The sequence below is a fragment of the Nothoprocta perdicaria genome, unplaced genomic scaffold, assembly GCF_003342845.1.
Source record: "Nothoprocta perdicaria isolate Ctin4 unplaced genomic scaffold, notPer1 scaffold_314, whole genome shotgun sequence".
Taxonomy (NCBI): domain Eukaryota; kingdom Metazoa; phylum Chordata; class Aves; order Tinamiformes; family Tinamidae; genus Nothoprocta; species Nothoprocta perdicaria.
The window spans coordinates 592,872-614,015 of record NW_020455549.1 but is presented as its reverse complement, the minus strand read 5'-3'; the positions used below and the strand labels follow the sequence as shown (position 1 = coordinate 614,015).

At 58.7% G+C, this 21,144-nt stretch overlaps 2 protein-coding genes across 2 annotated transcripts in view; both read left to right on the top strand.

Annotated features, from left to right (window-relative positions):
* RAPGEF3 (Rap guanine nucleotide exchange factor 3) overlaps positions 1 to 7,915 on the top strand; it is a 13,342-nt gene extending 5,427 nt beyond the window's left edge. Inside the window, exons 5-26 of the mRNA XM_026042830.1 lie at positions 194 to 368; positions 894 to 978; positions 1,154 to 1,214; positions 1,501 to 1,577; positions 1,715 to 1,861; positions 2,278 to 2,387; positions 2,554 to 2,642; positions 3,071 to 3,149; positions 3,386 to 3,536; positions 3,614 to 3,696; positions 4,087 to 4,126; positions 4,346 to 4,427; positions 4,507 to 4,653; positions 4,881 to 4,978; positions 5,223 to 5,348; positions 5,453 to 5,634; positions 5,712 to 5,802; positions 6,346 to 6,396; positions 6,745 to 6,832; positions 7,191 to 7,255; positions 7,612 to 7,666; positions 7,754 to 7,915. Of these exons, the coding sequence (XP_025898615.1) occupies positions 194 to 368; positions 894 to 978; positions 1,154 to 1,214; positions 1,501 to 1,577; positions 1,715 to 1,861; positions 2,278 to 2,387; positions 2,554 to 2,642; positions 3,071 to 3,149; positions 3,386 to 3,536; positions 3,614 to 3,696; positions 4,087 to 4,126; positions 4,346 to 4,427; positions 4,507 to 4,653; positions 4,881 to 4,978; positions 5,223 to 5,348; positions 5,453 to 5,634; positions 5,712 to 5,802; positions 6,346 to 6,396; positions 6,745 to 6,832; positions 7,191 to 7,255; positions 7,612 to 7,666; positions 7,754 to 7,836 (2,165 nt within the window). The 3' untranslated portion in view covers positions 7,837 to 7,915. The remainder of the gene's footprint in view (positions 1 to 193; positions 369 to 893; positions 979 to 1,153; positions 1,215 to 1,500; positions 1,578 to 1,714; positions 1,862 to 2,277; positions 2,388 to 2,553; positions 2,643 to 3,070; positions 3,150 to 3,385; positions 3,537 to 3,613; positions 3,697 to 4,086; positions 4,127 to 4,345; positions 4,428 to 4,506; positions 4,654 to 4,880; positions 4,979 to 5,222; positions 5,349 to 5,452; positions 5,635 to 5,711; positions 5,803 to 6,345; positions 6,397 to 6,744; positions 6,833 to 7,190; positions 7,256 to 7,611; positions 7,667 to 7,753) is intronic.
* A 6,840-nt stretch (positions 7,916 to 14,755) lies between these two features.
* ENDOU (endonuclease, poly(U) specific) lies at positions 14,756 to 20,325 on the top strand. The gene is made up of 8 exons (XM_026042821.1): positions 14,756 to 14,909; positions 16,580 to 16,714; positions 17,849 to 18,020; positions 18,182 to 18,381; positions 18,607 to 18,720; positions 19,225 to 19,331; positions 19,954 to 20,096; positions 20,211 to 20,325. The coding sequence occupies exons 1-8, from the start codon at positions 14,756 to 14,758 to the stop codon at positions 20,323 to 20,325; spliced, it is 1,140 nt and encodes a 379-aa protein (XP_025898606.1).
* The last annotated feature ends 819 nt before the right edge of the window (positions 20,326 to 21,144 follow it).

Genomic DNA, 21,144 nt, shown 5'->3' with positions numbered 1-21,144 from the left:
ACCGGTGCCCTGGGCAGCGCTGGGGTCCCTTGGGGCTGCTGGGGCTGCGGGTTCGGGTACCAGCGTCTCCCATGGGTGACACCGGTGCCCTGGGCGGCGCTGGGGTCCCTTGGGGCTGTGGGTTCGGGCGCCAGCGTCTCCCATGGGTGGCACCGGGCGCCCGCACCCGGCTCACGCGCTCTCCTTCCCGCAGTGAAGCAGGAGTGGCCCTTCCAGGACAAGGACGCCCAGCTGTACCGCGTGGCCGAGCTGGAGCGGAGCGGCGAGGCCGGCGGCGGCGCGCGGGACACCGAGGAGCTGCTCGAGGCGCTCGCCTACCTGGCCCAGCTGGGCCCCGACGCGCTGCTCGCCGTGGCCCTGCGCAAGCCGTGAGCGGCCCCGCGCAGCGGGAGGGACACGGGGGCACTTCCGAGCCCACTTGGCTCCCGGTGGCTGGAGATGCCACGGGTTGTCATGGACGGGGCTCAAAGTGGCTGGAGATGCCACGGGTTGTCATGGATGGGGCTCCTGGTGGCTGGAGATGCCACGGGTTGTCATGGACAGGGGTCCAGGGGGCTGGAGATGCCACGGGCTGTCATGGATGGGGCTCAAGGGCCAGCTCTGCACAGGGTTGGGGTGCCGGGTGATCTTCTCCTAGGCTCTCAGATGGCTCGGAGGAGCTCCGAGCCCGGTGGTACCCACACGGGATACTTGGTGCCCCTGTTTTGAGACCCTCCCGGCACCTTCTGGGCAGAACTTTGGGGAGAGAAGGGGGGTTCTCTGCCCACCAGGCTGTGTGTGCAGAGGAGGGCTCTGCCCCGGGACGTGGCAGAGGACACAGAGCCTTCTCGGGGGGTGCTGCATCCCACCAAGCCATGTCCAGGACTGCTGCTTAGGCCAGCTCTCCCCCCCAGGCCGACGCAGCGCACGGAGGATGAGCTGGAGCTCATATTTGAGGAGCTCCTGCACATAAAGGCCGTGGCCCATCTCTCCAACTCGGTGAGTGTGGCCGTGCCGTGCTCCTCAGCCCTGCTGCTGTCCCCAGACCCTGCTCTGTCCCATCATCTCCTCCAGGCGTCTTCCTGCTCTCCTCTCCTGCCCTCTGCGACCACCTCGGGGCGTCTTGGACGTGTCCCCTCCTTGCTGCGCTAAGGGTGGGCGCCTCTCGCTGCAGGTGAAGCGGGAGCTGGCGTCCGTGCTGATGTTCGAGTCCCACCAGAGGGCTGGCACCGTGCGTGAGTGTCCTGCAAGCGTCAACACGGCCGCAGGTGGCACTGGCTCCCAGGGAGGCTGGGCTGGCATCTTGGGGAGGGTTCCTGCTAGGAAGGAGTTGCTGGAGCCATTGCCACCTACCGTGGACATTCCCCATGTCCTGCTGCAACCTTTGGATCTTTATGGACCAGAGATGGAGGCGACTAAAGCACGGGCTGGGTCCTGGGGTGGCTGAAGAGGGCTGGTCACCTCGTGGGGTGTTCAGGGCCACCCCTGTGCCAGTGCTGCCCACCACGGTTTTCTCTGCAGTGTTCAGCCAAGGAGATAAAGGCACGTCGTGGTACATCATCTGGAAGGGCTCGGTGAACGTGGTCACTCATGGCAAGGTGCGCGGTTCCCTGCCCCGCGCGGCAGCCCCTGGAGCTCCCTAGGCCTGTCCGCACCTCGTGAAGCTCCCTGGATACCCAGCTCGGATGGTCCGGAGCAGGGGGTGAGGCCTCCCACCCTGTCCCGCCTTCCTCAGGGCTTGGTGGCCACCCTGCACGAGGGAGACGATTTTGGGCAGCTGGCCCTGGTGAACGACGCGCCCCGTGCAGCCACCATCATCCTGCGGGAGGACAACTGCCACTTCCTCCGTGTGGACAAGCAGGACTTCAACCGCATCCTCAAGGTGGGCACGAGGCCCCTCAGGGTCAGCAGGAGCCCCTAGACACGTCAGTGCTGCTTGATCCAAGGCACGTGGCGCGTCTCGTGTGGGCTGCACAGGGCTCGTAGCACTCCCAGCTCCGTGGAGGTCTTCTCTTGTGCATCTCTGACGTGGTTTTTGGGGGTGCAACCAGATGGACTGACACCACCTAGAGTGCCTGCTTTGATGTGCTAGCACCTTCATTGCCCACCAGGTGCAGCGCGGGATGCAGGAGCCCACGAGTGATGCGCTCTTGGAGAGCGATGCCCTTTGCAGGGCGATGTGCTCTTGGAGAGCAATGCCCTTTGGAGAGCGATGCCCTTTGGAGGGATGGGAAGACGGAGTGAGTCCCCAGAGCCTGGCGTCTCCCTCCCACGCTCATGGCTGTTTTCGCCCTCCAGGATGTGGAGGCCAACACCATGCGTCTGAAGGAGCACGGCAAGGTGGTGCTCGTCCTGCAGAAGAACCTGCAGGGTGGCAGCAGCCAGTCGGCCACAGTGAGGAGCAGCAGGTATCGCTGTCCTGTCCCTGTCTCTCCTTGCCCGGCTGAGGGACACGTGTCCGCAGGGCTCCCAGCCGGTGCTGCCTGTCCCCACGTCCCTTCGTGGTGGCCCCACACGCAGCCTAGCAGTGGGGTGTCCTTCCCTGCCCCATGCGCCCCGCGTGCTGCCTGCCAGGTACTCGGTGATGGCTGGGACGCCCGAGAAGATCCTCGAGCATCTGCTGGAGTTCATGAGGCTCGACGCCACACTCTATGACCCTGCGGGTACGTGCGCGCCTGCGTCCCCTGCCCTGGCCAGGACATTACAACCAAGCAGCAGCTTCTCTCACCCTTAGCAGGAGGTGTCTCCCTTCACCTCCTTTCAGAGAGGACAGTAGAGCCAGGGAGGAACCAGGAGGTGTCCCCAGTGAGTAAGAAATGAGCTTCCGAGCCGGCCTCATCAAAGGCTGTTTCTGAGCATTTTGCCATGTGCCGAACTTCTGGCGTTTCTTTAATGTTGGCATCCCAACAAGCTCACATAAAGCCAACCCGTTCCTCAGCATTTAGGAAATGGTTCCCCTGGGTCCAAGACAGAGAGCAGAGTCCCCATAGAGGGAAGACCATGGTTACCCCAAACAGCCCCCCAAACCGTGGTCTGATGGGTGAGTGGAGCTTCATGAAGCCTAAACAGGACCTGGTTTGGTCTCTTGCAGACACCCTGCTGGGAGATTTCCTGCTCACCTACACCGTGTTCATGCCGACGTCGCAGCTCTGCAGAGCCTTGCTGCACCAATATCCTTGTGCAGCTGGCGGGGCGCTCTGGGGGTCCGTGCCGCCGTGTGCATCCCCCTGCTCGGGATTGCTCCGCTTGCTCCCAACCTTCCCAACGGAGCCTTGGTAGACACCAAGAGAACCTCCCATTTCTCAGGCACAGAGCATCCCTTGTCTCTCTGTCTGGTGTCTGGGGTCCCTGTCCTCTCCCCTCCTGGCCCCTCATTCCCAGTGGTGACCCCCTTGACTCGCGCCACTTTCCGCGCGGAGCTGCTGGAGGGCTCGGAGCAGGAGAAGGCCGCCTACTCCCTGCACAAGCGCCGCAAGATCCTGCGCCTGGTGAGCCAGTGGGTGCTGCTCTACGGGCGCCTGCTGCAGGGCGACCGCAGCACCACGGCCTTGCTGCAGGTACCGCGCGCGGGGAGGCAGCACAAGGTGGCCGTGGAGATGCCGCCGTGCCCCTGCTGAGCGCCTCTGCCCCGCAGAACCTCGCGGACCTGGCGAGCCAGGACCCTCGCCTGGGCGGGATGGGCCAGGAGCACGCGCAGGAGCGCCGGCGGCCCAGACCGTGAGTGCCCTGCGGGACAGGGAGGCCCATCCCAAAGAGAGCCCGGTTGCTCCCCAGGGCGCCCGTGTGCTCCGGAGGCCATAGGGAATTGCCCCTGCTTTGGGGCTGAGGTCCTAGCAGGCCAGACACGCTTGTAGAGCGATGGCTTGGCGTCCTGGCGTGGCACTGACGGCTCCCGAGCACTCTCGGCCTCGAGCATCCTCCCGAGCACCAAGTTTTCCCAACGCGAGCGAGACGCCCCGGCGCTCCGTGGTGCAGGGGTGCTCAGCACATCCTCTTGACACCCCAGCTATGCTGGAGGCCGCGGGCTCTTCTCTAGGGTCTCGCAGCACCCAGCTCCGTCCCCAGCACCTGCGTGGGCTCTCACGCTGCGTTTGCTCCTCTGTGCAGGCTGGAGAACGGAGGCGGCAGCGTTTCTCCCCAGCCTAAGGTAGGAGCAGCCCTGACGACCAGGGGGACCAGAGCTGGGTCATCTCTGCAGAGATGCAGAGCTGCGTCATCTGCGTCTGCATCTGCATGTGCATCTGCATGTGCATCTGCATGTGCATCTGCAGGGTGCCCTGCATGGTCCCCGTGCAGGAGGGAGGGCCAGTGCATGGTCCCCAAGCACCCCCCTGCACCGACCCTCTCTCTCCCACCTTGACCTCAGGCTCGAAGCTCCGTGAACTGGTTTTCAGGCCAGGAAGAGGCAATTTTGAACAGCAGCTGTGCCTTAAGAGCTCAGGACAAAGGTACGGGTCCTTTGTGTCCCTACTGGAGGGGCCCTCTGTGATGTCCGCAGGTTCCCTCTAAATCCCTTTCTGTCCCCAGTGCCCTACGAAATCTACAGACCCGACCACTCGTGCCTCATCACGGTGCTGCCCGTGAACGCCTCGGTGCGGGACATCCTCTGCGCGCTGCGCCCCAAGCTCGGCCGGGACGGCGAGCTCCTCCTGGTGAAGGTCAACTCAGCTGGAGGTGAGCTCCGTTTCCTCGGGTAGTCTTCTCTTGCTGCAGAGCTGCAAATGCCCCGCGGGCTGCTGCCCTCTCTCCCCGCGGGGAATAAAGGCAGCGTTTGCCCCGGGCTTGCATAAGATCTGCCCGTCCTCTGCTCCCGGTGGGACCAGCTGGGTCTGGAGCTGGTCCCAGTTCATCCTTGCTGGGTGCAAGCCGCATCCCGGCGCCGACCGTCCTCTCTCCCGCAGACAAAGTGGGGCTGCAGATGGATGCTGTGGGGGTGTTCACCTCGCTGGGGCTCAACGAGAGGCTCTTTGCCGTGAGCGTGGAGGAGCTGCGCGGCCTGGTGAGCGCAGGGCCAAGGGGCCGGGCAGCCCAATGGGGCTGGGCGGCAGCAGCCTGGCATGCCATGGGCGCTGCCCCGTTTGCAGCAGGATGGGGCAAGGATGGCAGGGCTGTCCGTGAGACAGGGCTTGTGCTCAGGGCCGAAGGTTCCTCCATCCCACATCCTCTCCCTTGGGCGGGAGCCGTCCTCGTCTTCCCCCTTGCTCACAGCAGGGGTGGATGGGTGTCCTCTCTCCCGTGCACAGATCCCCCATCCCGAGCAGCTGGGGCCCAGCACCGGCTCCTCCGAAACCCTGGACCTCATCAGCTCCAAGGACCTGGCCAGCCACCTCACGGACTATGACTGGAACCTCTTCAAGAGCATCCACCAGGTGGGGGCGGCGCGGGGGGAGACCCCCTGCACCCCTCGCCCCGCCATGGGATGGGCATCCCGGCATGGGATGCCCACCGTGCCCCCAGCGCGGCCTCTCCGCAGGTGGAGATGATCCACTACATCGTGAGGCCGCAGAAGTTCCACGACGTGACCACGGCCAACCTGGAGCGCGTCATGCGCCGCTTCAACGAGCTGCAGTACTGGGTGGCCACGGAGCTGTGCCTGTGCGCCGAGGTGGGCCGGCGAGCCCAGCTCCTCCGCAAGTTCATCAAGCTGGCTGCACAGTGGGTCCCTCGCCGCCCTGCCGGGGCAATCGGGTCCCTGGCCGCGTGCTCCGCCTGACTCTGCTCCTCACCCGCAGCCTCAAGGAGCAGAAGAACCTGAATTCCTTCTTCGCGGTGATGTTTGGTGTGAGCAACACGGCCGTGAGCCGCCTCGCCAAGACCTGGGAGGTGAGCGGCCCGGGGAGCCCGTCCTCGGGGCTCACAGATCACAGGGCAGGGGGGGGAGGGCATGGCCAAGGTGCTGGGGACCAAGCTGACCCCGCACCCCAAAAGGTGTAGGGTCACCTGCACCCAAAAGGTCTCTTCTGGCGAGAGATGTGCTAATGACAGGAGTGTGTTTCCAGTTTTCCATCTAGCAGAGGGACAGCATCAGAGCAGACGTTAGATTCAGCCCAGGGCCCAAATCCCATGGACCTTGGTAGAAATTCCCACCAAATCTACAGCTCCTAATAAGCTCCCAGAGCGAGCGGTGTCGCAGGCATTGCCATCCTAGAGATGGGCACTACCGAGGGCGAAAACCAGGAGATCCCTGGAGACACGAAGGGAATTACTCTGCGTCCCAGCCTTCTTGCTGGTGATGCCCGGGCTGAACCTTGGCCAGATCCTGCCACCACCCGTGGGCCCGTTCCCCTGTGCCGTGAGCTGGTGGCAGCCACAGCTCTGGAGGTAGAAGGGACATGGTGACACCTTGGTGACGCTCTGTCTGCACAGAGGCTGCCCCACAAGATCCGGAAGCTGCACTCGGCGCTGGAGCGGATGCTGGTGAGCGCAGCCCCTTCCCTGCCCGCGGCATTCCCACCTGGAGGTTGGGCCGGGGCGGGGAGGCTTCTGTGCAGCCTTCGCATCAGGGTGCGGAGGAGCAGGATGGGGTTGCGGGTGCACAAGGAGGTCACTCCCATGCCCTGCGTTTGCTGGGGCTTCTTCCTGCTCTCACTTCCCAAAAGGACACTGGGTCATGGGGACAGTGCCACCATCTCCCCCAAGCTCCGGGATGTGCTGGTTCAGGACATCGAAGGGCTCCTTCTCCTGCGCGTCTCCCTCCTTGGAAGCATTTTGCATCCCGGGCTGTGTCTCTGCTTGCCCTGTGCTGAAATCCTGCTCCGTCCCCAGGACCCCTCGTGGAACCACAGGGTCTACCGTCTGGCCGTGGCCAAGCTGAGCCCCCCCATCATCCCCTTCGTGCCCCTTCTCCTCAAAGGTGGGTGACGCAGCCCTGGATGCATGGCCTGGGCGGATGGGGTGCAGCCTTTCCTCTGCTTGGAGGGAGTTTGGGCTGGGATCACAGGGAACCCTTTGTCCAAGAGGAGGTTCCTCATCCTCCTCTTGGGACCCCAAGACTAGGCACGACCAGGGAGCTGGTCCCCATGCCACGAGGTCACCTTGCAAAACAGCCTCTCCCCTGCCCAGGGCACTGCCTGGCAGAGGACGGAGCCTGTGGCTCCATCTCTCCTTGCTCTTTGCAGAGCGAAAGCTGGGGCAATGGCCTGTGCCTTGATCCGGGCCAGGGCAGGAAGCCAAGCCCCGGCCTCAATCTGATCCCAGGATTTCCCTTGCAGATATGACGTTCATCCATGAAGGCAACCGCACCTTGGCTGAGAATCTCATCAACTTTGAGAAGATGGTGAGTTGGGCAGCCTTGCTCCCCCGTGGCCGGACAGCTCCCGTCACCTCCACCCTTTGGGGACCTTGGGATCTGCCTGTCATCCTGCCTCTGGCACGTGCACCCTGCGCAGCCTCCACTGGAGGCAGATGAGGATCATCCGCATGACCTTAGTGCAGCTCTCCAAGAACTTGGTCCCCTTAGAGCTCTGGGAGCTTGTGAGGAGCACCCAGGCCTGGCCTCCAGCTGCTGTCCTTCACAGAGGGCACGAGGCAGCCACATCCGCTGCCAAAGCCCGAGGGGGACCATGTCTCGCCAGCCTGGGAGCAGAATGGGGGGGATGTGGCAGCAAGTGACCCTTGTGCCTTGCCCCACAGCACATGATGGCTAAGACCGTGCGTGTCCTGCAGCGCTGCCGGGGACAGGCGCATGGTGAGTGCTCGCCTGTGGGCCCGGCTTAGACCTGAGGAGGAGCTTTGGGGACGTAGCTAAGCTCTTTGTGTCTCTCTGTCCACCTAGCTCCACTGTCCCCGCTGCGGAGTCGCTCCCCGCACCGCCTGGAGGACCCCAAGGCCATGAGGATCTCCACGTGTACGGCTTGAGCTTGCGGAGCCGCTCTGAACCCTTAGCCCCCATCCAGGGTCTTCGCGGGGCCTGACGAGCCTGGCACAGGGGGACACGTGTCCTTGCGTGGTGCAGTCCCTTGCGGACACCCCAAGGGCATCAGCTCCATTGCAGTGCGAGAAAGGCTGGGCGCTTTGGGGGACCCGGGGATGGAGGCTGAGCTCCCTCTCCCTGCCCTTGTCCCACCTACCCCTGGATGGACATCGCAGGACTCCAGACTGCTCCCTTTTGTGCTGGAGGGAGGATCCGTCTGTGATTCCCACCTGTCCGCATGCTCTGACTGTGCCATAAGGCTCTAGCCCTGGCATGGCCCATCACTTTGTCCTGTTATACAAGGCTGGTTTTCTATTTCTACACCTACACCTCTACACCTTCTCCATTCAGCCCACCGAGTTCCCAGAAGCGATGGAGAGGTTTAAATGAGCCCCACTAGAGGCAGTAGAGGAGGCTCAGTGAGCCAAGCTGGAGGTGACAGAGGGATGGGGGAGCTGAGCCCAAGGCTTTGGCAGTGGGGAGTCTGCAAGCTGAGCCAGGGGTCTTGCAAAGGGGTGGACGAACCCAACTGGAGAGGGTAGAGGATTGGTGGGTCAAGCCAGGAGCAAAGGATGCTGCTTGGGAGCAGAGCCAGGGCTGCTCTAGGAGGATGGGCGAGCTAAGCTGGTCTTGATGGAGGAGACTTGGTGAGCCCAGCCAGAGGCATTAGCCGAGCTTTGGTTTTGGCCCCTCTCTTGCAGGCTCTGAGCAGTCCTTGAGCGTGCGCAGCCCGGTCTCCACGTGGGCCTACCTGCAGCACCTGAAAGCCATCGACAGCCAGCAGGAGCTGCTGCGGCTCTCGCGGGACCTGGAGTCGTGACGGGGCGCGGGGCCGTGCGGTGGCGTGTGGAGGCCAGCGGCGCCGCGCGTGGGGCTGCCGTGGGGCTGGTCCTGCAATAGACCGGCGGGCAATAGAGCTATTTTTGTATGCAAGGCCGTGCGCGCCTCCCTCCTCCACGCGGCGACCTGGGTTTGCTCCACGTGGTCCTTGCCGTCCTAGGGGTGCTGAGGCTGGGAGATGCCCCTGCCTCGTGGCGGCGGCTTCCTGGCTCCATGGGGACAAAGCCGTGCAGGACGAGGTCGCGCTCGTGCTTTTGGGAGTGGTGACCACTCAGGGGCACCAGTGACCGGGCGCCCTGGTACAGTGACAGTGGACAGAGCCCCCAGCCTGGTGCCGAGGAGCTCTGGAGCTGCTGCAAAGCCTGGGGGAGAGGAGGGGACCCTGATCTCTGCTCCCCGGCGCCTCCTGCATCTCCTGCTTCCTCCGTGGTGCTCTGAGCGCCTCTCTGCTCCAGCCGCAGCCGCGCTGCGAGGAGAGGAGATGTCTGCAGCAAGCGGCCCCGTGGCTGCGGGGAAGGACGTGGTGGGGATGCTCCGAGACAAGGTGACCTGCCCCATCTGCCTGGAGACCCTGAGGGACGTGGTGACCATTAACTGGGCACACTGGTGGCTGTGGTGACATGTTTGGGGACAAGCTGCGCGGCCCCAAGCGGTCACCGTGCTCAGCATAGCGGCCTCATGCAACCCATCTAATAGAGCCCAGATAGAACATCCCAGAGGGCAAACGGGGCAGTGGGTGCCACCAAAGTGGCACTGGCAGTGCCTCCATTCCCCTCTGTCCTCTCCAATGTCCACAGGGACGTGCCCTTCTCATGTCCTGCCAGCAGGAGTGCCCCATGTCTAACATGGAGCTTGGACGTGCTGTCTGGAGACCTGAACCCATCTCTTATCTTGCCCAGATGTAGCTGCAGGATGCTATGGACTCCAGAGAATAACGGTCAAGGTGTGCAGGCTCTGGTCCCAGGAGAACATGAGTATTTCCAGGTGACAGACCCAGGTGACTCCATACCTGCTCTCTCCCCAAGCTGCCCTGCCATCCTGAGCATCTTCTGTGCTGCTTGTCGCTGCAACCCGTTGCTCCCATCATCAGGGCGGCCACCTGAGAAGGGTGCCAGCATTGCCCCGCTGGTGAAGCCCTAATCTTCCCCGCATGTCCGTAGTCCTAGGGACACACTGAGCCATTCTAACCCTCTCTTACCATTGGTGGGACCTGGTGGCTTTACAGTCAACCCATACGTAAAGGTCCTCCCATATGTTTGGGGTCTGATTCACGGCTCCACGTGTTCCATGATCTTCTAACTCTCTCCTTCCTGAGAGTACCCAGGGCCTTACAATGACAGGGCGGCCTCGCTGCACTGTCCTGCACGTCCCTGCCTTGGAGACCAGCAGATCTAGATCTAGATCTAGATCCAGGTCTATCAGGAATGTCAGGGATGCACATCCCTTCCTGATCCCAGCCTAAAGAGCAGACGGACCCATGGACTGAGTGGCTACAAGCACAGACACGGTCTACGGCCTTGCTCTGGAGCCCTGGCAGAGGGAGGGCACCGAGATTTGTCTTTGGTGACCAAGCACCCAACATCCACCCATGCTGAGCTCTCAGGGCTCCCCCAGAACAGCATTTAAGGTGGGGGGAACATTTATTCAAGGGAAATAGCAACACCTGGCAGCTCTTGCCCCATTTCCAGACTACTCATGACGTCCTGAAGAGCTGACACAGCACTCAGGAAGCACCGGATTCCCCAGGGCAAGGAGGACCCATCACAGGGAAGGAGACAGGAACTCAATAAAGTGCTAATTAAGGGCGAAAAAAGAAAAAAAGCAAGGCGAGATAGTGACCAAGGGACCAAGCATCAAGTCTTGAAGACTTATGTCGGTGAGGTTCCCACCTCCATCGCTAGAGCGCTGAGCACCACGTGGCCTCAGAAATGTGTTTGCTTGGGGAGGCTGGGGCAAAACAAGAGAGGACCCCTTGAGATCCTCTCAAGGCAGCCCAAAATCCCGGCCACGTTTTGGGGGGGCCTTTTTCCCTCAAGGGCCAGAGCAGCCCTGAAAGGAAGGAACTCGGTGGTGGGGAAGGAAGGGTTAAACCAGAGCTGCATTCTTTTCCCATATGTCTATAGGCTTGCGGATTAGTCTCAGCCTATAGGTTTGCTGGCTGCTGTAAGTGCTGGCGCCGGGCTTGCTGGCTGCCTGGAGAGCTGGATGTGTCCGGGGGCTTTTTGCTTCCTCGACTGCAGACAGGATGCTGGCCCAGTCATCTGGCTTGGCTGGAGAAGTCTTCACTCAAGTGGAAAAGCGGAGACTTGGCTCCTTCTCCCCAGCCGGGCTCTAAAGAGCTCCCTGGTGAGGTGCCCTATGGACAGCAGTCCATGTACGGGACGGATGTGTCCTCCTGCGGTGCAAACACCTACGGAAGAGCTGGAGAGAGGTCAGAGAATGGTGAAGTGGCTGGTGGCATGCCCAGGTGGCATGTCCTGGTGGTTACACCAGAGCACCCACCATCCAGGGGACATCTTCCTCTGGGGTTACTGGGGACAGTGGTAGCTCAGAATGGAGCTTCGGTTTGGTCTGCTCCTGGGAAGATGCCGGTGACCAAGCCAGACACAAGCTGTCCACCTCCTCAGGGTTACCCAGAGCCATGGAGAAAGGCAGGATGGAGAAGAACAGTCTTGGAAGCCTCAGCCAAAGGCAGTCAGTATCTTAAGGAACGCACAGTCTCAATAGACAGCAGCTGGAGAGGAAGAGATGGTTATCTTCTGCTCACCAGGAGACACAAGGGGCACGTCTGGGTGACCAAGGCCTGGCCCTAACCTCATCCGTCATGGACATGCTGAAGCTTTTGGAAGAGTAGAGATGATGGAAGACAAGAATTCCCTTTGCTCCACAGCCACTGGCAAGGCTCTGTCCTGGGGACATGCACACGGGTAGGTGTGTGCAGTGGAGCAACACCAGGAGCTGGAATTACCAGCCTTCCTAGGCAGCCTGTAATTAAGACAGGCACATGATGAGTTTTGGCAAGGCTTGCGCGCAGCCTGCCTGCGAATTACTCGGTGACGCCACAACTAGACTCTCCTCCTCTTCCTCCTCACCTGGAGTGGATCCACATATAGCAGGGAGCGTTGGGAAGTGCTGACATTCCCAATCCTCTCTCCAGGACACTTTAAAAAGATCAAGTTTGCCGTATCTGGAGCAATGAAGACCTGGATCCTCCTTGTCGGAGCGGGAATAGCCTTGGGCTGCGTGGCTGGCAGTGAGTAAAGGAGTTTTGCTTCATCTCTGAAGTTAAAACCGTTGGTGCATCTGGTGGGATGGGGGTAAGGGTGGGTTGAAAGCAGACAGTGCTGAGGGCACTGCCCCAAGCTGGGATCTCGGAGACCCTGGGAGGACTATTCCTCGTGAGGTTGGATCCATCTGTGATTCTGTGATTCGGCAGAGCTTAGCAGAGAAAAGCTGAAGGGTATTTTCATGGTGGACGTCTTTCTTTGACGACAACGGGCTCTGCTGGTGATAGGGTGGGTTAGCCTTCTCTCCAACAACCTAAGACCTTCCCTGGGTTGAGTTTGTCAACAGGCTGCTTCTTGATGTGTCTCACTCTGCTTTCATCAAACAAACCAACCTTTCTCCAGCTTCTTCATGCACTAGGCTCTTCCTATGCCAGGGGAAGGCCAAGGGAAATATTTCGGAATAATCTCCCCGTTGCTGAGGGATAGGAGCAGCAGAGCCCAGCCATGGAGTCCATAAGAGGATGGCAACAGAAAAGCACTGTGGTCTGGGGTGTTTTGCTCTTCACGAGCACTTACTGAAGCAACCAGCCCGTTTCTTCATGCAGAGCCCAGCCCAGTTGCTCCCGTTCGACTAGGACTGGGCACTGAATGTTCTGGAGAGCTGGCACAAGTCCGAACTTGAAAGTGGAGTACACGAGGAATTCCAGCACTGGGAAGGTGCCCGCCTGGGTTTATCAGGAACTTGGTCTCAGGTGAGGCAGGCAAGAAAACCTCGGGGCTGAGAAGTTCTCTGGGATCCCATGCACAGAGACTAAGAAATAGCACCAAATCTGGAAAGATGTGAGTTTAAGGCCTCAGAAAATGTTTTTTCATCATCTCTATGGTTGTCTGCATATATCCTCTGTTCCCTTTACTGCTTTGTGCTTCATAAAGCCTTCCTGTGCCATAAGCCAAGAGCCTTCCTGTGCCATAAGCTTCTCATAGGTCTAATTGGATAGGAGGATTCCAAAGAGTGTCTAACAGGGCACCTCTAAAACTTTTGGGAGGCTGCAGAGCTGAGTGGCTCCAGCAGTTCTGGAGCTCTTTCTTTTCCATAGCCTGGTCTCTTGTGGAATAGACTTGGTGCCACCGTGAGGTCAATTTAGCAGAGTTTGGTCACACCATCAATCAAGGTGGCAAGAGACTGCAGGAAAGGTCTTCCCAAGAAGTGGTGTGTGGTGCAGTGCACTGTGCTCTCATCATGCCCGAGTGTACTGCACATGATTCACTTAAAACATCACTTGTAAAATGTTTGATCTGGGTACCTGAGTCATTAGAGCATCAGTGACGGAGCATGATGGAGACTTGAGCTCAGGACTCTGTTAAGGTCATTATAAGGGAGATAGGCCTGAAGATATGATAAAGAATATGTCTGTACGTGTCACAGTTAATGCAATAGGGAGTAGTCTGGGGGCATCAGGTTTTGACTCCGGATTTGCCAAGTCTGCATGTGACTAACTGACTCCAGCCCTGCCATGCTCTTGCATAACATGAACTGGAATCTATGCACGAGTCAGGAGTTTCAACATCATCCTGCTGGCAGGTTGTGTCTGATATTTCAGAAGCAGATAAGTCATCTCAGGATTAATGATGAGAAGTTTTGCAAGGCCAGTGCAGAGGGGCAATTACTTCTCCTACCGTCTAGCCATTGGATTGCCCCGAAGGCACTAGGATTTGCCGTGTTTAACCTTGTTTAGTAGAGAAGTAGAGAAGTTATTTTTCCTTGAAAGGATATCTGGCATACGCTGGAACAGGGTTTGAGTAGCTAGGCAGGACTCAGGGGCTTGGGGGGCAAGTCAAACAAGATAAATCGTCAAACCAGAGCAGCTAAGATGACCAGGGGTCTGGAGCCTATGATGTGTAAGCAGAAGCTAACAACACCTGGCTTGCTTAGCCTGGAGGAGAGATGGCCAAAGGGACATCTAATGTCATTGCCCACTCCCTAAAGAGGACTAGAGGAAGAGGAGCCAGGCCCTTCTTAGAAGTGCGCGGTGAGAGGAGACAGCATCTTCTCATAGAAATAAATTCAGGTGCACACAGTGCTGCTGTCTGTGTTGGTCACATCCTTTCGCTCTGGCCACCACCAGCTCTTCCAGCATCTCTACTCTTCCAAAAGCTTCAGCGGTTCTTCTAGCTTAACCACAGAGGATGACAAAGAGAAGCAGGCGACCACTCTTCAGCTGTCTTGCCGTGATTAGGCCCATGTCCAAAAGGCTGACGGTTCAAAAGTGGAGCAAGCACCCACCTGCATTTGCCCCTCACGCCCTACTTACTGTCCCCATGTGAGGAGAAGCCGTGTCACATTGCTGTTCTCTCATTGCTCTTGAGACCAGGTAGGAAGTGGGTCAGGGCTGAGCTTGCTCCTCCAATGACTCTGCAAGGCTCCCAGTGCAGGCTGAGTCATGGCACAACCCAGTGGCGTTGCTTCACTGGAAATTGCCCTGGTAATGTGCCCCGGGAGCAGGAACATCTCAGCAGTGACTTGTGTGTGGGCAGCTCCTGCCTTGCACAATCTCTACGGGCCTGCTGCCGGAAAACAGCCCGGGATTCATGATTCAGACTGAGCTATTCTGACTTCAGTTTTGGGAGCAAGTGGGATCTTCGGGGTAGGGATCCCAGACACCAACCCCATCAGAGCGCCAGAGCTCACTGTGCTCCGTGGCCTCCAGCAAGCCCAGGGTGCTTGGGGAGCACAAGCATCTGGGAACAACGTTCATTCTGTTGTGTCTAGTTTGGGCTTCTCCAGTAGAAGAAAGACATGGACACATTGGAAGAGTCCAGTAAAGACCACTATGATGGCCAAGGGCTGAGGTGTGTGATGTACGAGAGACAAAGAGAGCTGGGTTTGTTTAGCTTGGAGAAGAGGCGATGGGAAGACCTCACGGTTGCCTGCAACTATCTAATAGCAAGGGGTAGAGAAAGTGGAGTTGGACTATCCTGCAGAGTGGCAGGATAAGAGGCCATGGACACTAATGGCAAAAGGGGAAAGACCACTTAGATGGTAGGAGAGACTTTTTCACTATGGGATGGTCAAATACTAGAACAGGGCCCTGAAAGACTACAGCTTCTCCATCCTTGGAGCAGGAGGTTGAACCTGTGACCCTAGAGGCTCTACCTCAAGGACCTTCTGCACCTTCAGAAACCACATTAGCTCAGGTAATGCAGAAGACTACAGAACTAGCAACACAGGTATAGAAACTACTGAAGCATGGCACTTGAAGATCTGACCCCTGCTCTTCTCAACTGCTGTGTCAGGATTTACCCTCTGGGCATGTATTGCCTGCTGGATTTAAAGGAAGACATCTGGGAATTGTTGCTTCCCAGATGGCTTTTATGACCTTGCTTGATTGCAGGTTTGCTAGAGAAAGAAAAACCTTCTCCTCCAGCCACTGCTGTACAGGTGGCTTATTTGAGACACAGCTTCGCAGCACGTCCTCAGAGACAATTAGCTTCCTGATTGGATACAAAACAAAAGGATATGAGAAAGACCATTTCCAGGTTACCTCATGTCTCATTCCTTGCATCAGGACTTGCCTAAATTAATTGATGGGTAGCAGGGAAGCAAAGAGACTTTCCTGAGCACACGCTCTCCTGGCTGTGTCTTGGTCCCCTCTTTGTCTGACAGTAGGTGTCCATCATCTTTCTGAGAGGTGGTGCTTGCATTATTCAAAGCACAGCTCGTGTGGCTGCATGATTTATTGCCCCACGTGCAATAAATCACACACTGTATGACACATTTATCCTAGAAACAGCTCATGAAAGACGTCCCGGGGACTGACAGTTGGTTTGCAAATGAGGGCATTTGGAATGTGGTGATTGTCCTCTGATCCAGTGACTGGGTGACTGTGGGGACTCCTGTTCCTGCCAAGCCTGGCATTAAAAGGGTGCAAAGAATGCGGTAAGCGAAGAATGAGTTTCCCTGTGCAAAGTGGCCTGCGAAGGTCTGTCACACAGCGGGTATTTGTGGCTGAAGATGAGTGACCCACATGGATGGGTGGCCCAAAGAGGTCTGTGAAGACCCAACTGATGATGGCCAAAATGACGCCCCTAAACACTGACAAAGTTCAGTCAGAGCTGAGGGATTTCAAATAGACCCAAGGTAGGAGCTTGGTCCTTGTATCTCTCCTGGGAAGGAATCGAAGAGTCAGTGGTGCCTGGTCACCACTCAAGCTTGGGCAGGACTGGGTGGGAAGAGACTGAACTCCGGAGCAGGAGACAATCCCTGAGCATCCTCCCTCAGCAATGGGTCTCCACTGACCACCAGACATGCAGTGAGAGCTGCCACTAGATAAGATACTCCAGCTCATGTGGGGACAGGGGATGCTGGCTGGGCACAGGATGCAATCAGAAGCTCTGGAAAGTCCATCCCACCTGAGCTTCTGCGCACCCCTCTCCAAGGTCTTCGGTCCTGGCTTACCTGGAGCGTGTTGTCTCCAGGCAAGGAGGAGTCCCAGTCACCTCCTGTATGACCTTGGTCTCCTAGACCTGCTGGGGCAGCTTGGGTGAGGTGCCAGCTCACCGGCTGGACGAGGCACGGCTGTTGCTCCACACTGCAGACCACAGCGTTGTCTCTGTCCCCAAGATCTGTACACAGCCCCTGATTCCTGCCAGGGACGCTGCGAGGAGCCCTACCACGAGGAGGACGAGTGCCACTGCAACGCCAAATGTGAGAGGCACCACAACTGTTGTGAGGATTACCATACCCACTGCAGCCCAGGTGAGCACCAGGGAGAGATGGGAGCTCGCGCTTGCCCGTGCCACCACGCACGTGTGCACACATGCGTATCTCTCTGTCATGTATGCATGGGTGCATGCATCTACATGGGCTGCTCTGCATGGGTGGGTGCACAAACCTACCTGAACAGGTGAACGCAGTCTGTGGTCCCTAAAGCTCAGCCCGGACACAGAAGCGGACCTGCCAACACATGTCTATCCAGCAGCTCCCTCCCCACCCGACGCTGCCATCACCCTGAGCTCATTTTCTTTCCTCTCGGTCCCTATAGGTGGAGAACGGGCTGGAAGGGCAGAGCGCGCGCGCAGAAGTGGTGAGTCGCTTATCTCTCCCACTGCGGGCAATAAATAACCCCCCACGTTGCGCCCTGCCTGCCTCCGGGCTCTTCATTCCCCTGAGAGCCATGTCCCACCCGGAGCGATGGCATCAGGTTCTCCCGCGTCTGGTGCTGGCCATGAGCATGCCCGGAGTGCTCCCTTTCCATTCACCCGAAGCCACTGTGTGCCAAAGCCACCCGGGGGGAGCAAGAGCCCAAGCGGGACTTGCCAGGTCCTGCAGCATCATCTCCTTGCACCGGAGCCAGTGGTGATGCAGCATCAGCTCCAGCTTTTTCTGAAGGAGTTCCATGGCTGTGGGGTCCATGGGCAGCTCTAGCCCCCCAGGTCCTGATAGGGAGGCTGCAATCCCTGCAGCTCTGCTCGTGGCTCCCAGGACATTCAACACAGTCAATTCCAAGCTCCAGAAGGGCTTGGAAAGGCATCAGGACTGCACAGAGAGCACAAGGACATGAGCTGCACAAGTCCTGGCTCAGGTCTTGACCCTCATAGCCACGATGCCATGGCCAAACCCAACACCAGGCTCTGCTGGGAGGTTGGGTGGTGCCTACTGAGGTCCCCAGGCCTCTAGTCTCAGGCTTCCACCTCTCCCTGCCTCCCTTAACCCTCCTGTGTGTCAGCTGGAGTGCTCAGATCTCACCATGTCCTGGCAGTCTGCCTCAATGGCACCTTGCTGAGGTTCTTCAGGGTGGCATTGACTTGCAGCACCAGCCTCATTTCCCTTTGGCTGGAGGATGCCCAGCCCTCCCGCCTGCTCACACCATCCCTCTGCCTGTCCTTGCAGAGGGTTTCTCCAGCAGCCACGATGCCATCATGGACGAGGACCTCCTGCACATCTCCGAGCAGCTTTACCATGCGGATCACAACAGAGCTAAGCCAACGGATATCACCATTAACCCACAGTACCAGGTTTCCCCAGACCAGACGGGAGACCAGGAAGACCTTTCCCCTGAGCCGTGAGTGTGATGGGCATTAGCTTTGCCGTGGGCATCCTTGCAAGGTGCTTGTGAGCAAGGAGGCAGGATGGCAGAGACCACTCCAGCCACTCAGTGGTCAGGGTTGGTTTCCAAAGGGATCCTTCCCTCCTGCGCTGGCTGCAGGGTGCCCTCTCTCCCAGGCTCTACCAATACGTCAACGAGGAGCTCTTTTCCAAGCCAACCTACGCTAGCTTCATTAAACTGCTGGACAACTACCAGAGGGCAACGGGCAGGGAGGAGGATGTCACAGCAGAAGAGCTGAGGGAGCAGGACAACTTCCTCAAGGAGGTGATGAAAACTGAGCTCATGAAGAAGCTCTTCATTTTCCTCCACAAAAAAAGTGAGTGCGGAGCAAGGTGGCAGCAGTGGGTCATTCGCAGGGAAGGGCACAGCAGCAGGTTCTCCAGGGTGCCCCAGTTGAACAGGGCACCACTGAATTTATTCCATGGGAGAGGACCTGGCTGGGCTTCGGGCTAGGACATACAGCCTTTGCTTCCCCATATGACGCTGTTGGATCCAGCTCCCCTCTCCTTGCCTCGTGGTTTTCACCCCGCTTTTTCTCCAGACCGCTATGACTCTGAGCAGGAGTTTGTGGCTGATTTGAAGGAGATGTGGTTCGGCCTCTACTCCAGAGGCAACGGCGAGCAGGACTCCAGCGGCTTCGAGCACGTCTTCTCAGGTAGAGCCCCAGGCTGAGCGCCTCTTGGTGGGGAAACAATCACAGAATGTTCAAGGTTGGAAGGGACCTCTAGAGATCATCTAGTCCAACCTTCCTGCTCCAGCAGGAACACCCACAGCACGGGGCACAGGGCGGCATCCAGTCGGGTTTTGAAGACCTCCAGAGAAGGAGCCTCCACAGCCTCCCTGGGCAGCCTGTTCCAGGGCTCTGTCACCCGAAAGGAAGAACACAACTTGCAGCTCCATGTGGTGGAGATGTGTTTCCAGGGGATGGGCAGAGCCCCACTGGGTGCTCTGCTTTGTGCTTGGATGGACCAGGATGCTGTTGATCAGCAGTGACCAGACACATCACAAGCACTGCCTGTCTGGGTCTGGTGGGATGCGACAGTCCCATCTGAGTGTACTCTGGTTTGGGAAGGGTGGAGGAGAAACCCAGCGGCTCTTCCACACCAGCACATGGGGACGGAGAGTCCCAGGCTCATCTCATGGTCTCATTTCTCTCCAGGGGAAGTAAAGAAAGGGAAAGTGTCTGGATTTCACAACTGGATTCGCTTCTACCTTCTCGAAAAACGGGGCCTCATTGACTACTTCAGCCATAGCTATGATGGTCCGGTAGGTCCTCCCATTCGGCCATCCAGCCAGTGGCATAAGCCATCGACCAGCTTAGCTGGTCCAGGCTGAGCTGATGTTGCTCTGTGGGGCAAATCCTACATGGGGCAAACCCAGTCTGTGCTCTGAGACGTGGAGGGCCAGACCCTGCCGTGTCTCCTTTGCTCTCATTCATGGGCATGGAGGTGGAGGAGGATGGGAAGGTACAATGATCGCATGGGACAAATGAGGCTTCTAAAACACACGCAAGAGAAGACTGGGTTTGGGAGGGTGAGGGTGTACAACCTGTGCACAAGCTACCTACTAATCTGGGGGATTAGCTAGGGGGATTAGGAACGCCTAGCTAATCTGGGGGACCCTAGCTTCGCCACATCTCTGGAGGGAGAGGTCTCATTGCTTCCACCTTGGGATTTGGGTAGTGTCCTGGAGTTCCAGCTCTGTCTCACAACCCACCCGACCAGCTGAACAGATTCCCCACCCATTTCCCTGAATTTGGATGTCCCTGGAGAAGATATTAGGATGCTGTGCTTCAGATGCCCTCTGCTTGAATGCTCTGCTCTGACCCAGCCAGAGCCAAGCAGATCAAGGGTGTGATTCCCTGACCCCTCTTTCTCCCGCTCTCTAGTGGAACACCTATCCCGACGTGCTGGGAATGCAGTTCAGCTGGGATGGCTTCTACAAAGAGGTGGGCTCCGCGTTCATCGGCTCCAGCCCCGAGTTCGAGTTTGGCCTCTACACACTCTGCTTCATCGCTCGGCCTGGAAGGGCGTAAGTACCAAGCTGGCCCAGTCCCCCACCCAGGGATCCCCAAGTAGGGGGGCACAGCAGCGGGTGAAGGGCTCGGCGATGAAGAAGACTGCAGTACGTTCTGTGTCCCCGCAGATGCCACCTGAGCCTGGGTGGCCACGGCCTGAGCATCCAGACCTACACCTGGACCAAGTCCACCTACGGGAACGGTCGGAATTACATCGCCACTGCCTACGTGATCTCGTCCTGAGGCTGCCCGCGCCCTGGCCGGGAGGAAGGGGGACGGCTGCAGCAGTGGGGGACAGCGCCCCAATGCTGGGGGACACGGCGCTCCACGGCCATGGCCCTGGGCTCCACGGTCTCCCCATGGCATGCAGGACCCAGTGCATGTCCTGGAGAAAGCTGGCCGGGACAGCAGTGGCCATGGCCAGCGTGGACGCAGCGGAGAGAAGGAGGCAACGGCCCCAGCAGCCCTCGTTGCCACCCGGCATTGCATTCCCCAGCTGCAGAAAGGAGGGAATTGAGGGACTTTTGAGGGAAAGCAGTACTCCTATGCTAAATAAACGTCACTCCTGTAAAGAAATGCATTCTCTCGCTTGGCCTCAGAGCTTCTGCTCGTCACTGTTCATCTCTGCCTCCATGAAGCTGCCATATGAGCTGCTAGGGCCAAGAAAACTTTCTGTGCCGTGGTTAGGATGAAAATGAGCACCAGCGTGGCCCAGTCACCACTCCAGAGCGGCTCTCGGACCCCCTTGGGTTTTGCTGGGCCCAGATTCAGCCCGGGGGGTGCAGCAGGCTTTGCTTTGTGCCCTCTGCCTTCGCAGAGCCTCCAGCCGCCAAGCGCCCTGATGCACCCAGGCAAGGGCTGACGGGTGCAAGCAAGGGCTGATGCACCCGGGCAGTGGAGCAGAACCTTGTGCAAGGCTGGTGCACCCAGGGAATGGAGCAGAACCTTGTGCAAGGCTGGTGCACACAGGCACAACCTTGTGCAGCGCGTGGCCGACGCGGCAGCCGCGAGGTGGTGCTTGCAGCTCGCAGCAGCACTGCGCTGGAGCGCGAGCCCAGCTCC